At 36.0% G+C, this 17691-nt stretch overlaps 1 protein-coding gene across 1 annotated transcript; it reads left to right on the top strand.

The window, feature by feature from the left end:
- Positions 1-10295: 10295 nt before the first annotated feature.
- LOC145036550 (lipid phosphate phosphatase 2-like) lies at positions 10296-12488 on the top strand. Its single transcript, XM_078985013.1, has 6 exons — positions 10296-10433; positions 10938-11158; positions 11236-11433; positions 11562-11655; positions 11755-12003; positions 12103-12488. The coding sequence occupies exons 2-6, from the start codon at positions 10943-10945 to the stop codon at positions 12291-12293; spliced, it is 948 nt and encodes a 315-aa protein (XP_078841139.1). The 5' UTR covers positions 10296-10433; positions 10938-10942; the 3' UTR covers positions 12294-12488.
- Positions 12489-17691: the final 5203 nt, after the last annotated feature.

Genomic DNA, 17691 nt, shown 5'->3' with positions numbered 1-17691 from the left:
TGTATTCCAACAGCTGATGTTGGATCCAGATAACTTGAGAGCAACAAGCAGATGCAGCAACGTAATCCTCTTCCGCTGTTGAGGTTGAGACAATGTGTTGTTTCTTGCACTACCACGACACTAGCCTGTCACCAAGATATTGACACCCTCCTGAAGTAGATTTCCTATCAAACTCACATCCTCCATAATTACTGTAAGAAAAAGCATATAAATCAAATTTAGAATTCTTTGGATACCAAAGACCCAACTTTGGGTTGCATTTGATATACCGAAAAATTCTTTTAACAACAATAAGATGTGAAAGTTTAGGATTAGCCTGATAACGTGCGCATTGACAAATTGCAAACATGATGTATGGATGGATTGCGGTAAGATACATCAACGATCCGATTATCGATCTGTAGAGTGTCTGATCTACGGAATCGCCATCATTATCTGGAGTCAGAAGAGGTCTTTCAGCCATTGGCGTCGATGCAGGTTTAGCATCTTGAAACTCGAGCTTCTCAAGAATATCCTCCACATACTTGGATTGATGTAGCAGGATTCTAGTTGAATTTTGTTTGACCTGAAGCCCTAGAAACATGGTCATTTCCCCCAACGAACTCATCTCGAACCACTTTTTCATAACGCCTTCAAATTCCTTGCAAAGCTGCGAACTGGTCGACCCGAAAATAATGTCGTCAATGTAGATTTGAACAAGAATATGATCATTACCCACATGCTTGATAAATAAAGTTTGATCGATAGTACCATGAGAGAATCCATGCTCGAGCAAGTGCTTTGTAAGAGTCGCATACCACGCTCGAGGAGCTTGATGTAACCCATACAATGCCTTGTCCAACTTGTAGACATGATTAGGAAACTTTGAGTCAACGAACCCAGGGGCTGATCAACGTAGATTTCTTCCTTCACCTTGCCATACAAGAAGTCTGTCTTGATGTCCATTGGTAAACAGTGAAGTTCATGTAAGAGGCATATGCAAGGAAGATACGAATAGCCTCCAAACGAGCTACCGGAGCATAAACCTCAATGTAATCAAGACCCTCGACTTGTCGAAACCTGCAAACCACCAATCTAGCTTTATTTCGCACTATAACCACTGAATAATCCTGCTTGTTTCGATAGACCCATCGTGTGTCAAGAGACTTTTTGCCCTTTGGCAACTCAACCAACTTCCAAACCCCTAGTTTTTCAAACTGATGTAACTCTTCATGCATAGCATCTACCCAGTTGGGCTCATTCAGAGCCATTTCAACATTCTTAGGCTCTATTTGAGGGATAAAGCAAGAGTAAAGACAGGTATTGACATCTCCACTCTGGCTTCTGCTTTTAACGCCTTCGCCCAACTGACCAATGATGTTCTCGATCAGATGATCGCATTGAATCCTTGAGGGTATCTCTTGGTTGATATATTAAGCGAGACAGGAAGATTGTGAATATTAACACCTCCTTTATTTGTTGATTGTGCCGCACCATATGACTCTGTTACAAACTCATTAGAAATGTTTTTAGGAAAGAGTAGTTCCATAAAGGTTGAAGTGACAGTGGAAGCATCTTTAGACATGAACTCTCTTTCTAATGGAGTAAGTGGTGTAGTTTCAGCATCAGGAGTATCATTCTGAACTAGAGATTTTGGACTATCAGGTTGTACAGATGACTCGCCCTTAGGCGAAGCAGAGGACTCCCCCTCAGGCGGTGAAGAGGATAACATTGGGGGTCTGTAGACAACTTCTTCGTCTTCGTCTTCAGAAACATTCTTCGAACCAGAGACAGATCCAGATGAGCTACCCGAAGACACATTCATGGACTTGAAAAGTGACGTGTAATCAAACAACCAATTCAGACCCACTCGAGCATCCGTCTCATTCTCCTCCAACCAACACACGTCATAAGATTCCACAACCTGCTTTGTCTTCTTATTGTAGACCCTATATGCGGTGCGCGCAACATACCCTACGAAGTAACAATCATCAACTTTGGCATTAAACTTCGGGTTGGTCTCTATGTGAAGAAGGGTGCAAGGGCAGCCAAATACACGAAAATGACTGACTGAGGGCTTTTGACCATATAGAATCTTATACAGGGTCTTCATATGAGCTTTGTTGATAAACACATGATTTTGAACGTAGCAAGCAGTGTTAATCACCTCAGCCCAAAAGAAAACTGGTAGCTTGGAGTCACACAACATCGTCCTTGCAGCACCTTTTAAAGTTCTATTTCTCCTCTCAGCAACACCATTTTGTTGAGGGGTGTGAGCGGAGCTGTATTGATGCATAATACCCTTTTCTATGCAAAAATGATCTAGAATAGAATTCTTGAACTTTGTTCCATTGTCGGTACGAAGCGATTTCACCCGGTTGTTAGTTTGGTTCTCAATCAACACAATGAATTTCTTAATTAGATCAGCAACTCTAACTTTGTTGGATAAAAAGAAAACCCACGTAAAACGAGAGAAATCATCAATCACAACCAGACAGTATGAATTTATATTAATAATGAGAACATTGACTGGTCCAAACAGATCCATATGTAGCAATTGAAGCACCTGACTGATTGAGTTAACCTGTTTTGGCAGGTGTGGTTTTCTATGATGCTAACCCTAGGCACATGACACACACTTTTCAAAAGTTATAAAGTATTTGACAGGCAAACCACGAACCATCTCATTCTTCGCAAGACGATTCAAGTTTTTGGCGTTAGCATTACCGAGTCTTCAATGCCACAACATTGCATTTTGTTCTTAGATATTTGAAAAGAGGCACGTAACTTGTTCTGGAAGATTGTTATTCATATCAATGATGTAAGCATTCCCATCCCTCTTAGATTTTACAAGAATCCACTCTTCTAGGATGACAAAGCCTGGATTGAGAATCATACATTCCTTGTCAGTGAAATGTGTAGAATAGCCTTTGTCGCATATCTGAGACACACTCAACAAACTATGCTTTAATTTGGGAGCAAAGTTGATATTCTCGAAACTTAACACCCCATTTATGATGGATCCTCTCTGAGTGATCTTGCCACCTTCTCCACCCGCAAAGGAAAGATATCCTCCATTAAAATATTGAATGTTGTTCAGGTGGGAGATATCTCATGTTATATGCTAGGAGCAGCCGTTGTCGATGAACCAAGGTCTGACGACATTCCCCCGCAACTTTCCCTGCAAAATGTGTGGGTTCATTTAAATTTAGGAACCCAAGTCATTACTTTCCTGGGTTGTCCCGTTGCCTTTTCAGATGTATCATTATTTACTAATTTTTCATAGGATACAAATGATGGATTGGAATTTATTTTGGGTAGCCATTGATAATTAGGTTTTCTAACAGTCACCGATGGTTTTGAAACATGATTTTTATTAGTTTGGTTTGAGCATATGATTTTTCTACCAGAATTGGTTGAAGACCCAGAGCTACTCCTTGATGAAACCAATCTTGGCTGAGCCATGTTTGGTTTTGGCAAACTGTTCGAGACTTTGTTATGAAAAACCTTTTTATTAATTTTAAAAACTCCTCATTTTCTACTACGATCATCCTTCCAATCATCATTCCAAGAACGAGTTCTAGAGGACTTTCTAGTTAAAGACCTTCCTCTAAATTCGTTCTCTCCTCTTGGTAATTCAAAATGTACAAACATTCTATAAGGACAATTCCTAACTATATGATCACCAATACCACAATTGAAACAAATCTGTTTGTTATTGTTAAAACCTGTACTGCATTTATCAAATTTGTTTTCCATACCAACACCCTTACTTTTCTCACATGAACATAAACAAGAATTAGGTTGTGAGACAAGTGAGGGTGTATCAGATGGAGAAACTTGTGAAACTGGTGGTTTTTCATTAGTATCATCACAAACATTAGAATTGTCAACCACATCATCAAACACTTTAAAACCATCCAAATCAGTATTAGGAGGTGCAAAAACATCACAAAAACATTGTCACTTGCAACCTCAGAAAAATTAAAATCTTTATTTAAAACTAAAACTTCAGGTTCAGACTCAGTTTTATTTTCATAAACGGATCCTTCAACTTCTTGCTTTGACTAATTTAAGGATTGATCTACAGGAGAAGTAGAAATGTTAGTACTTTCAACATTAATAAATCCTCCCGAAACAAAGCCAGATGGCTTGCCATAAACGATGGATGGTTCATTGGCAATCTCCTCCTTGGACAAACGTTGAAACTGATATGAATGATTGAAAGGAGGAGGCACTTTATTATACCCTAGACCCTTTGACTGATTATGTTTAAATTGCATGAAGTGGTCTCTCATTTTGGCAACTACCTCACTTGATACATCAAATTTACTAAAATCAATATCAACAATTTCAAATTTGCCCTTTAATGTTTCAAGTTCAGCAACTAACTTAATGTTCTGTCTCTTTATGTAGTCATAATTTTCACATTTATTACTATAGTCTTTCTGAAGTCTTCTAAAGTCCTTTATTTTAGTTTCTAACTGGGCCTTAAGAGGTTTTTGTCCTTTTCTAAGTTGATAACCCTCGTATTTAAGATCCTATACTTCTCTATGTAGTGTTTCAATTTTCTCATGAAGAATTTTAACATAATCAATACAAGCTTGAGAGCAGGAAGGCAGACTTACCTCATTTTTCTTTGGTTCAGAAGCAAAAGAGACCATCAGCGCAAACTGCAGCTCTATAATTTGATCTTCAGCTGCAACACTCTCTGCGGAAGCATCATCACCAACATGAGCCAAATGAGCATTTTCAGGTCTTGATATGTTCAAGGCCTGCATCTGATCCTCCCAATCAAATGATTGCACAACATTAGCCTTCTCACTGTTGACTTGAGCATCGCTCCGATTTTTTTCCAACTGCAACCATTGTTCAGTTATTGTTTAATCTTCTGTCCGGCTTCGGGCACTCACGAGAAAAAATGACCTGGCTTGTGGCAGTTGAAACAACACAACTTTCCCTTGCTGAACCCTACCTTTTTATCAGCACTCATCCCCTAGTTGTTCTTCCCTGTCTTCTTTGCAAACTGCTTTGTCCTGAAAACTGCCATGGCAATTTGCCATGTGATATCCATTTCTTCTATGTCTTCAGGATGAATCTAATCGAGATCAGCAAATGACAATTGGGGCGGAAGATCTCCAGCTACAAGAGCATTGTAGCAGTTGAAGAGTCCTGTAACAAAAGCAAGATTTTCATCACACTCCTTGTCGTTTGAGGAAGAAGCCACATTAGAAGGAGAAGTAGCTTGAGTAGCAACGAATGATTGGTTCTGAGAGAATGGCATGGCTGATGCAACAGGAAGTGATGTAGCTGATGGAGTGGAAAAGGACTGAATCTGAGCTTGCTGAGCAGCAAAGGGTTGACCTGCAGAGGAAAAGGTGAGATATGAAAGAACATTGTTAGATGAGATGCCAAGGTTTGCATCTGAGTATGAATTCACATGATTAATCTCTCGCTGTTTGTCATCAATATCACAGGCCTTGATGACCGCCATCATTTCAGCAAGAGTGAGCCAACTTAAATTCTTGGCTTTCTTAATAACAGCCACATTCATGTCCCATGACTTTGGGAGAGTATTTAGTAGCTTTTTATTTATTTCAGACTTTGTGAAAAAGATCCCGACAACAGTCATCTCAGTGGTGAGAGTTGTGAATCGTTGCAGCTATGCCTCCAGGGTTTCTACAGGAATGTAGTTGAACATGTTAAACCTTTGTCGCAGCATATCCTGGCGACTCTCCTTCATGTCTTTGTTCCCTTCATATACCTCGATTAGGGTTTCCCACAAAGCCTTTGTAGAAGTATACTCCATAAAACCTTGAGCTATATCCGGAGACAGGGCCATGGTCAAAGTGGGCAAAGCCCGTTCCTACTCCTCAACCTATCAAAATCTTCATCAGTGTAATTTTCAACCGCTTTGTCAACTATTTTCCCTGCAACAGTGGTAGTTATTATGACAGGATTTTTGATGATGCTTCTCCAAATCTTGAAGTCCTTCATTTTGATATACTTCTCAATCCTGTACTTCTATTCAGGAAAACCTTCAGCAGACAGCAGTCTTGGAATTCGAGTGGTTGTGCCTATTACAGAGTCCAACTCATGGTGATGTGTTTGACTTTCTGAGTCCATTTAAATTTAAATAAAAGTTAAGTTATTAAGTTAAATAAAAAATGTAAGTTATTTTCTTTAAAAATATGAGTTTCCGGTCAAAAAAAATGTTCACGGTCAAAGGAGTGTTTACGGTCGAGAGTTTACGGTCGTAAAGAGTTTGCGGTTTTTGTATATGGTCTATGAGTCTAAGCTTGCGGTTGATGAAGATGCCTTATTCACGGTCTAAGAACGAAGTTTACGGTTCAAGAAATAATCTTGATTTTGCGGCCGTAAGCTGTGTTTACGCGCGTAAGCTCTGTTCGTAATCTCCCATAAATTCAAGGAATCACAATTTTTTGGATTAAACTTGAAACCCTTTCGCAGTAGACACCAACTTCAGTCGTAAACAATGAAGAATACGGTCAAAAATTCTATTGTAGGATGATTTGACACTGATTTTGCTCTGATACCAATTGTAAGTCCCCAATCTGCTTGTATATCAATCATATCCGTTTGATGGTGCGGAATCCCAATCAAATGGATGATGTCAGATCAAATAGAAGAGAAGGAGAAGAAGAAGATGATGAATCTTGTATGTATTGATATGAATCAAGATCCGGATACAAGATTGACACACACTAACATAGACTCTCTGTTCTCTCTCTCTAGAACACCTTCAAATGTCACACACATAAGCTCCTCTATTCTCTTCTGTTCATCAATCTACTCCTCACCCCTTACACCTATATTTAAACATGAGAAACATGGGCTTGGTGAACATGGGTCGTAAATGGGTTTACGGCCGTAAACACAACCGTAAACACTTATACGGCCGTAAACACCAAGCTGTTTACGATCCAAGACACAAAAATACATTTTCTTAGAAAAGTAAAGTATAAACCATATTTTTGACCCAACAATGAAGATCAATGAACAAAAAGAATCACCAAATCAAGATAGCCATCAAGGATCAATTCTTGATCCAATCTAGAACACCCGCTCTGATACAAAATGATGTGGTGTAGATTAAGATGGCATGTGCGGAATATGAAAGATCAAGTGAATCAACATGTAAAATCAAGAACACAAGGAGTAAATAAATCTGTGTAAGCTCATATTAGATCTAGAAAGATTATACAAATAGGTTTGTACACAATTTCTCTCTCTAGTCTAACACTCTAAATGGTTCCTTACATAAAATGAGTGCCACTCACTTCCTTATAAAGGAAATGCAACTCATTACACACACAAGTGGGTAAAGCCTCATCCAAGCATGACTTTGCACCCTAACAAGGTTATTTAGAAGGAAATACGGAAACAAAAAAAATGTTTTACTGGTGTTCAAGGTGATAAGACTTTGAAGAGAAATGTGTTATGCTGGAGTGTAACGCCCCATATTTGGTATGTAATTTAAATAAAGTATTTTTCATTTCTTAAGGGGTACTCGACGAGTCTGTAGCCCGATTCATCGAGTTGAGACGAGATAATTGCGCAAATTGAGTTGACTACTCGACGAGTCCATACGCTGGGACTCGGCGAGTCCGCCTATTTGAATGAAGCCCTGATTTCAAGGTTTTGTACCCTATTTAAATGTCATTATAGCCTCCCACCCCAGCCTTTAGCACCTTTAGAGCATTTTCCCTTGTAAACCCTAACCCCCATTGTTGAGTTTGAGTGTGATTATGTTAGCTTGGAAGCTTTGGAAGAGAAGGAAGGAGAGAAGGTCCATAGAAGATAGAGGAGATCCAGGAGTAAGCTTCCATCTGTTTCTCATTCAGGTAATGAAGTTATGACCTTGTGTATTCCTCCATTAAAACCCCTTGTATGCTTGTTATGTCTTCTTTGGAACCTTTTATGATTCAAAACTTGAGATATGGACTCTCCTTTGGATGGAAACCTTAGATCTGGACGTTATTGAACCCCAGGAACTCTTTATAGCCACCTTTATGCGATCTTGGCCTTGTTCCAAACCCTAAGTGCTTAGTATTTGTTGATTTTGGGTATTTTAGCTTCATACTCTTGTGTATGAAACTTTACGTGTAAAACCAATTCTAGAAGCTCAGATCTATGTTTTGGAAGCACTGGAACTGATTTGAATCGACTGTGTAATAATAGCATGCTTGGGACTCGACGAGTTGTTCTTCAAACTCGACGAGTTGTTCATCTGACTCGGCGACTCGCAGTCTGGACGTGTTCATATGTTGAAGGAGGACTCGACGAGTTGTTCATGCAACTCGGCGAGTCGGATGAAGTTAGACTCGATGTTAGCATCGAAGAAGAACTCGTCGAGTCTTTGCCAAACTCGACGAGTAGAAGCGGGTAGAGGACTAGAATGGATGATAGGGACTCGGCGAGTTGACGGCTCAACTCGGCGAGTCCGGTCAACTGAAAGTTAACTTTGACTAGGGAGCTGACTTTGACCAGGGGTAAAATAGTCATTTTACCCTGAGGGCGTTTATCAGTACCTAACCTAGTGTTTTGTGGGAATTGTAGCCGGACAGTTCCGGAGCAGCAGCCAGCCAATGTTAGAGTTGGCATCTTAGCAGCCAGCATTACGATGTGAGTTTTCCTTCCAGTAGGAATGGGTCTACGGCCACAATGCCGACCCATTTAGTTAGCAGTAGTTCCGGACTTCGGTCCGATGCTGTAGTTCGGTGTGCTTGTTGTCTTTATGATTCAAGCATATCCTTGTGTTATGTGTTCCGGACTTCGGTCCGATGAAGTCTGCATTATATGTGCTTATTCCAGTTAATATGTCTATGCTATGCTATGTTATGCTCAGTTAGTTCCGAACTTCGGTCCGATGCAGGGGACAAGGTCCCAGTTAGTTCCGGACTTCGGTCCGATGCGGTTTCCGGACTTCGGTCCGATGCAGAGGGCAAGGCCCTGGTTACTTTCGGACTTCGATCCGATGCAGTTTTCGGACTCCAGTCTGATGCAGTGGGCTAGGCCCAATAGTTGTTTATGTGTTATTGTATGATATGTGGTAGTTTGGGGGAGCTCACTAAGCTTCGTGCTTACAGTTTCAGTTTTGGTTTCAGGTACTTCCACAAGCAAATGGAAGAGCTCGGGATGATGGCATCACACACACCACAACTTCAGTTTATCCTGAGAGTTTATTTTGGATGTTACTATGATTGATACAGATTTGTTTGACACAGTACTATGATATTTGAGTTGGTCATTACGTGGTTTTATTATATATGATGTGGTTTTTAGTATTATTAAAACAAAAATTTTTGGGTCGTATTTTGGGTCGTTTCATGGAGCAGTTCATAGGTTTCACATACTCCATCGAGAGGGTTATCATACAAGTTTACCTCTTTGGATCTCAAGTTAAAGATGTGGTGCTCCTTTTGGCCGTCAACAATCTATCAGAGGTCATTCAAGAATGATTGAATGATCATATGGCACTGCTTGAGAAGGATCAACAGGAGGATTGAAGCCTTAAGATTGAAACTTTTGGTGTTCTTGTTAGGTTTAAGCTTGCAAGTTTTTTTTTTTTGAAAATGTTTAACTTTGTTAGTTTTTGGTGTGAAATTGTTGTTTATTGTCTTTATTTTGTGAAAAATTGCAAAACTAACAGAAAAAATGTAATACCTTATGTTAGATGAGGATGTCATCTCAATCAGTTCTTAAAGCTTCTTATGCAAGTGTCGAAGATGAGAGACAAAGTGATCGTATAGAGGTAGAGTGATTGGGAGACAGTGAAAATGAAAGGTAGATGATCCGGCTAATAAATAGAGGAGATGGGCAAGTTAAAAAACAAATATACCCATCATGTGAGACCTAGGATGGTCTAACAGCCAAAGCTAATTATTGTTAAATCCAACGATCAAATCCAAAATAAAACTTATTTATAAATTATAAGGATGTCCTATGCAATTTTTAAAGTTTTGAGACTCAATCCTACAATCCACATAAAATCGTTGGGAACAAATTTATAGTTTACTCTACCATAACAACATCAAACCCGTGGGACCATTTTTATAATTTTACCTTTTAAAAATAAAAAAGAAAGCATGATAAGCATGTATTTCAATTTTGTTGTCCTTCACGATAACAAAAGGAGGGGAATGCCACTTTTTTATCTTCAATTTCTGATTGGTTTCGATAAAGTTGTTTGTCTATCTCTTTTCTCTTCCCAGCATTCTGCATGCTCTATATCTTTCAGTCTCGATCGGTCTCTTCTTTTTAACTGTGTGCCCCTGAGCCCCACCTTTTCCCGCGGTGGCGTTTCAACATTGGGGTTTTTTCAATCTCTCTCCCTATCTTTTGCGCTTTTCTCTCTCACACACAGTGAACGCGTCACCTACTTTCAGAGACTTGTTAGAGACGCTCCTCCCTCATTCCTCAAGTTATTTCAGGTATCGATGTTGCGAGAATCTCTACAACTATTCTTATTCTTTATCACGGTTACAGTTCTCTAAGATTTTGAAGTTATGTACTGATTCTTCTCTAGAAATGGACATTTGTATTGATTTTACATAATTCTCGAACCACAGTTTATGCTATTATAGGTAGCAATTGTTAGGTTTTCACCTAATTCAGTCGTGAGGAACTAATTCGTACCTAATGTCCTTGATTGTAAGTTTGTAACTGATTTGAGTTCACCATCTACTCTGGAGAATTCGCAATTGCATTTTTTATATTCTGGCGATTGCTGTCGTTTGATTTTTGTTTTTTTGTTCCGGCATTTCGCGCACCAATTCATGTCACAAAATTAACTACTGAAAATTAAAAACAGACGAATGTTTCATGTTTGTGTTTGCTTCTTCATCAACGGCTTCATGTTGACAACTAATTTTCATACATTTTCCTCTGTTCATGCTCAATTGCTCATCCTCATTCATACCATGGATAAACTTTAGGGGAAATGCCAGAAATCCAATTAGGTGCGCATACTATAAGGAGCCATGGAACTAAAGTGGCAAGGGCTCACATGCATGATTGGTTTGTCTTCATATTTCTTGTGATCATGGAGATCATTCTGAATGTGATAGAACCATTCCACCGGTTTGTTGGAGCAGAAATGATGGATGACCTAAAATACCCTTTACAAGACAACACTGTTCCCATTTGGGCTGTTCCAGTAAGCAGTCTTTGATGAATGTTATACAACTCTAAAATCTTTACATACTAATTTGTTTTTGGTTTTTCATTTCACAGATTATTGCAATATTATTGCCACTTGTGGTCATACTCATATATTACTTTATCAGAAAGGATGTTTATGATCTTCATCAAGCAGTGCTAGGGCTTCTGTTTTCAGTACTTGTTACAGGAGTTTTGACTGACGCAATCAAGGATGCAGTTGGGAGACCTCGTCCTGACTTTTTCTGGCGTTGCTTTCCTGATGGCAAAGGGGTGAGTGAGTTCTCTCTCTGAATTCTTATGATGGAATGAAGGGAATGGAATTGTCAATTCCATTCCTTCTCTGATTCCATCATGCTAAACACTACCTAGAAATCTCTCACGGATCTGAATTATGTTAGGTTTTTGATCCCGTTACAAGTAATGTGATGTGTACTGGATTAAAATCCGTTATCAAAGAAGGACACAAAAGCTTCCCAAGTGGACACACATCTTGTAAGTTCATTATTATTATTTAAAAATAAAAAAAAAAAACATCATAAACCATATATTACATTATTGTTTATTTATAATAATAAGTTTTTCTCCAAACAGGGTGCTTTGCTGGACTTGGTTTTCTGTCATGGTACACAGCTGGAAAAATCAGGGCATTTGACCAAAGAGGCCACGTGGCAAAGCTTTGCATCATTGTCTTCCCTTTACTCATTGCAGCTTTAGTAGGCGTCTCACGTGTTGATGACTATTGGCATCATTGGCAAGATGTATTTGCAGGAGGCCTTTTAGGTTTAACAGTTGCTTCTTTTTGCTACTTACAATTCTTTCCACCACCTTATGACATTGATGGTAAATTAAACCTAAACCCTCCAATTTTATTAAATTATGAAACTGTGTGTCGGTTGATGTTATTTTATTTAATTTTTAGTTGGTTTGATGTGTGTACAGGTTGGGGGCCCCACATTTATTTTCAGATGTTAGCAGAGTCTAGTAATGAGACGCAAACGGGGAGTGTGAATGGTTTAAATGTGGCTCCATTGGAAATTGAGAATGTGCGTATGCATTCTCGTGGTGGGATGGGGATGGGGGTTTCGGATGATAATTCTTTGAATGAAATGGAGAGAGGGAGAAGGCGTTGACCGAGGTTTGACTTTCTACTTACATATGGTGTAACTTATGTAGATCAGTTAGCTTAATTTATTAATATAGTTTAGGGTTTTTGGCATCTTTTTCCGGATGTTTTTGTGGGATCTTGTTTTTGATTTTCGAGATTGAATGTGTCTCTTTATGATGATTTATATTGGGAATGACTAATGAATTTAGTTGGTGGCTCACATTTTGGTGTTTTTTTTTTTTTGTCAATTTGATATTTGCAAGGTGATATTTCCACTTGTGTTTTTTTGTCCATCTATTTTAAAAAAAGGTTTCGACTTTTTTACCCTCATCGTGATTCTCTCTCTTCAATCAAAACAATAAATGGAGATATAATTTGTCTCGAAAGTTTTTAAAGATATTGGTATTATTGAAGATTATATAAATAGGGTTCATTTGTAATCATAATGTATCAACTAATATGAAAGAATCATCTCTTGGCAAAAACCTCCTAGAGCAAAAATAACTTAGTAAAAACCATCATGCTTTTAAAAAATATTTCATATCAATTTTATTCTTCGTTTCTTGTGGTTTGTTGGATATGATGGATGGATGTCGTTCTTGTAATATTTTTCAATCGGAACGTTGCTGTGATTTTTTCTTTATTGTTGTTTTCGACCCTTAGTAGTTAATGGAAATGGCTGCGAAGACAGCCCATATCTGGGAAAGCCAAACCCACCTAGAAGTAAAATTGACAACCCCACTTAAATAAAGGACGAGTATTTTTGTAAACAAAACGAGTCTCCATGAAACCACTACCAACATAATACACCGCATTTGCAGAGAAAAAATTGCAAGATTATGATTTTCGTGTAAAAGTTATCTTTCACATTATTTAGGTATAACCGAATAAATACATAATTGCAAGTAAGGTAATCGGCAATATAAAATGGGCCTAACATGGGTCTGACCATACATTGTCTATATCCACTATATTCACCTTCAATTTTATGAGAGGATAGGCTTGAGATGTTTAAATTGGATTAAGACTCATAAGTCCGTCGGTGAAAATACCAACATACTAAGAGCTACAGGTAACACATAGAACCCGATCTCGTCGAAAAACAACTTGATCACAACCAAAGTGAATGTTTATATCATCGTGATGGGTTTGCTTATGTTGTACTGAGTTGGAGGACATATAGATGACACTGACTTTATCACACACTTTCGTTTCTTTGGTGGTTGAGGCATGTAACCCATGTAGAAGGTTATAAAGCTAGCTGGTCTCCGCAACAATATGGGCGACACCGTTGTACTCAAGTACTCAACATTTATAAGACTAAGGTGTTGTTTGTTTTTTCGAAGCCAAAACTTCTGTAGTCTGCGGACCACATCTGCAACTCTCTACAACATAAGATGTAGACCAAATTTCTACAGTCTGCAATAAGAAATATGTTTGTTTTTTAACGTTTGCATAAATAAATTGAAATTTAAAACCGATTTTACAAACTTAAAATAGTTTTTCAACACCAAAATTTTAACAATTCCAATCTTACAACATTAAAATAAAATTCATACAATCAAATTAGTCTTACATTAACAAGTCTAGTTTTAGAATAACAATGTCTTTTAAAATAATTGATTTCATATTTTGCATCAACTACTCAACAATTTCATTATGTAACTGAGTCATATATTTACGGTCCGCTACAATATCATGTGTTGGAACATCGTCTTCATTATCATCAATGGGTACATTGTTATTTTGACACGACACAGTGGGTTCATCGTATTATGCAAAATATTAGTCACTCAGTGTTTCTTTTCTTATAAAATTATGAAGTGCGAACCATGTTAGAAAATTATAGGACCATTCTATAAATGACTATATATATATATATATATATATATATATATATATATATATATATATATATATATATATATATATATATATATATATATCATTGACCATTTTATAAGATTGTTGATGGACTGATATTCACTTACCATTTTATGGCTTGAGTTCCCGGTTTCACTTAAAATCTTCAAGATATTTTCCATCTTTCACATTAGGGTTTATATTCATCTATAAATATATGTGATGAGGGGCAAATCAAGAGAATAAAATTACTTTATAAAATTCGTTTTTTTTAATTGCAAAGGGTTCCTAGAGTTATCTTGAGATTAACTGGAAAATCAAGCTTGTTCTTCAGATCCAAAAACTTCAATGAAAGCAGGTACACATTCTTCTTCTTCTCTTATTTTCTTTTATCTAGATTCGAGTTTGAAGGTCTGGCCTTTGAGTGCTTCCGCATATAAAGACTTAGTTATTAAAATAATCCAACAATTGTTATCAGAACCTTCTCGAATCTGATACTAGATTTTTTTTGGTTGATTTAAGATCTATAACACCATATTTAAAATACCTGTTTTCTCTTCGTTGCCTGGAAATTGTTTTATGTACGATGAGAAAAGATAACTTGTTTAATGTATGTTTCTTGTTCCTTGTTATATTTTAAGAACTTGTTTCCTTTATACTCTTAATGATTTATGACACTTTAAATCTTTGACTAGTACATACTTTTGACTTTTGTGTATGCATCTCTGACATAAGTTATCAATGCTTTTTTGTTTGGGTTTTCTATAAAACCATCTCCAATCCATCTCCATTCACCCCAAAAAATAAGTAAAAAATGGGATAAATAGTGTTTCATCTCCAACCCTACTTCACTTTTTATCTTATTTTTACCCCTCAAAAAGTATATTCCTAGTATATTCAATTATTACAACTTACATAGATTGTCAAATATATTCCTCTACTAATTTAGTTTTAATAAATATACAATCTATGTTTTTTTTTTCATTACATTAATATTAAATACAAAAGATTATATGTATAATAAACTTATAAATAAATATCATACATGTATTTATAAAATAATATTACACATACACACTTTTAAGTAAATATTATACATGCATTTATATAAATATCAAACATACACTTTTAATTATAATTTTTTTGTAAAATACGTTATCGTTTTTTAAAATTTCAATATATATTTAAATTTTTATACAAATTTGATGAACAAAAAACAAACTTTATATTTATAATTAATTAATATAATTTATTATATAACAAAATATTATATGTATTAAATATTATATTTAAATTATAATTACTTGGTAAAAATGAACTAGAAATGTATAAATATATAAACAGCGGGACTAAAACCGACAACGCAAAGTTCATCCTCATTTTGGGAGAAATAAATAGTATAACACCATATTTGATATAATACTATTCATATCCCCCAAAATGGGGAATAAATAGGGTAGGGTTGGAGATGCTCTAAGTACCCCCTCTTGATTTTCCAATTCCACCCTCCTGATTTGATTTTTTTTCCCTCGTATTTTGTTTTTTGTTGTTTTTAATTCTTTTTTTAATTTATTATTATTATTATTATTATTATTATTATTATAATTAATATTATATTTTAATATTATTATTATTGTTGTTATAAAATCCGCACAGAATTTTAACATTCGGACGACATTATAAATTCGAACGGTTATATAAAATCGGGTTTTAAATATTTTTTTATATGTTAATATTAATATTTTTATTTTTATTATTATTAAAAATCACGAACTACAATTTATAAATCGAACATTATAAATTTGAACGACTATATAAAATTTGAACAAAAGTTAAGTTTGTCCCTATTAATTATGAATATTAATTGGTACGGTATTACAATTGCGTGGTGCATTATGTGGATTGAAAACATTTAGTTGAGCCCTATACAATGCTTTCGATTTTATATAACTATTCAAATTTATAATGTCCGATTTATAAAATGTTGTTCGAAATTTATAACAATAGTAATATTAATATTAAAATATAAAAAATATTTAAAAACCGATTTTAAATAGACGTTCAAATTTATATTGTCGTCCGGATGTTAAAATTTTGTGTAAAATTTATAATAATAATAATAATAATAATAATAATAATAATAATAATAATAATAATAATAATAATAATAATAAATAACAAAAAAACAAAATTAAAAAACAAAAAAAAAAACAACAAAGAACAAAAAAAAATATCAAATCAAATGTCAAAATTTTGATTTGATTGATCTTAAGGGTAAAAATGGTTAATGAGAATACTTATAGCACAACCTTTAACTAAGTACTCACCATGTTTGTGAAAAAAGAACTTGTGAAACAAAAGATCTTTCTCAAAATTGTTAAGTTAATATTTATTTTAGGGTAAATTATATGAATTGTTTCTTGTCGGTGACAAAATACACGTTCAGTCCATATTTTAAAATTTTAATTCGGATCGTCTGCTCATTTGTTTAAACTTGCAAAGTTCACCATTTCGTACATAAAAAGAATATTTGACCCTTAATAATTTCTTTTTTAATTTTCTTTTACTTATTAAATATTTTTTAACTCAAAAAAAGAAAGAAACAAAGAAAAAAAACTCTCCAACCAACCTACCCCCCCCCCCCCCCCCTACTTTCTCTGTTCCATGTTTTCTTTCTTTCCCGATCCAATTCTATTGAAAGAAATATGGTGGATCATGAAACTCTCAACACTTTCTTTGGTCCAATGTGAAACCCCGTCGTACACCGCACTAGAAAGCATTCGTCAAAAAGGCTACGATGGATCGAAGGCGGATTCGGGGTTGCTCTGACGACTCTTCCTCACTCTCCTTTATTTATCTTTCAAGCATTTTCCGGAGACCCTGAACCTCTCACCACCACTACAAACCTTAGCGTCAGCATCGCTAAAACCACTTTGTCGCTGCATACCCCTACCCTGACATCACCTAGCTAGGGTTTTGAGTCTACTGGTCATTTGGGTGTGAGATCGAGGTTGTGTGCGCGGAGCTGCCGAGGCTACCATCACCCCATTCTTCCTCATTTGATGTGAAATACACCCAGAAAAAAGAAAACCTTTTAAGCTTCTTTCTCTGCAACTCGAAACCATCACCAACATACCTGCAAGCCTGGGAAGATCATGGTTCACGATAGGGTTCAGGATTTACAAAACCATGTTTTGATTTTGCTAAACTCTCAAACAGGAAAGCATTAAGGTTTCAAAATTTCCAATTTTGCATATGCGTATTTTTTGGTAGTAGCTTGAGTTTTGGATTTTGATTTCTGGTTCATTTTGTTTTTGGATGGTATCATTTGATTTAGACCATAAGGTGTGGGCAACTAAATGCAACACCATTTTGGTGCCACGTCACATGCCACATCATCAATGGTGTTATAACACCAAGTGAGGAAATGAGCAACATGTTATATCTTGTTATGACACCAACTTTTTTTCCATTTTATAATTTATTTTATTTATTTCGATTTTTTTTTTAAATTGAGACAAATATTTTTTTAAATTAAAAATAAATAAAACATAATGTTT

Source organism: Lactuca saligna, chromosome 3 (assembly GCF_052625555.1).
Source record: "Lactuca saligna cultivar CGN05327 chromosome 3, ASM5262555v1, whole genome shotgun sequence".
NCBI classification, from domain to species: Eukaryota; Viridiplantae; Streptophyta; class Magnoliopsida; order Asterales; family Asteraceae; genus Lactuca; species Lactuca saligna.
Note: the sequence above shows the minus strand (reverse complement) of the source record. Positions and strands in the feature narration are given on the sequence as shown.

Coding starts and splice junctions, on each gene's coding strand:
- LOC145036550 (XM_078985013.1), top strand. CDS start 10,943: ATGCCAGAAATCCAATTAGGTGCGCATACTATAAGGAGCCATGGAACT. Junction 11,159..11,235: donor TTCCCATTTGGGCTGTTCCA/GTAAGCAGTCTT, acceptor TTCATTTCACAG/ATTATTGCAATATTATTGCC. Junction 11,434..11,561: donor GCTTTCCTGATGGCAAAGGG/GTGAGTGAGTTC, acceptor GAATTATGTTAG/GTTTTTGATCCCGTTACAAG.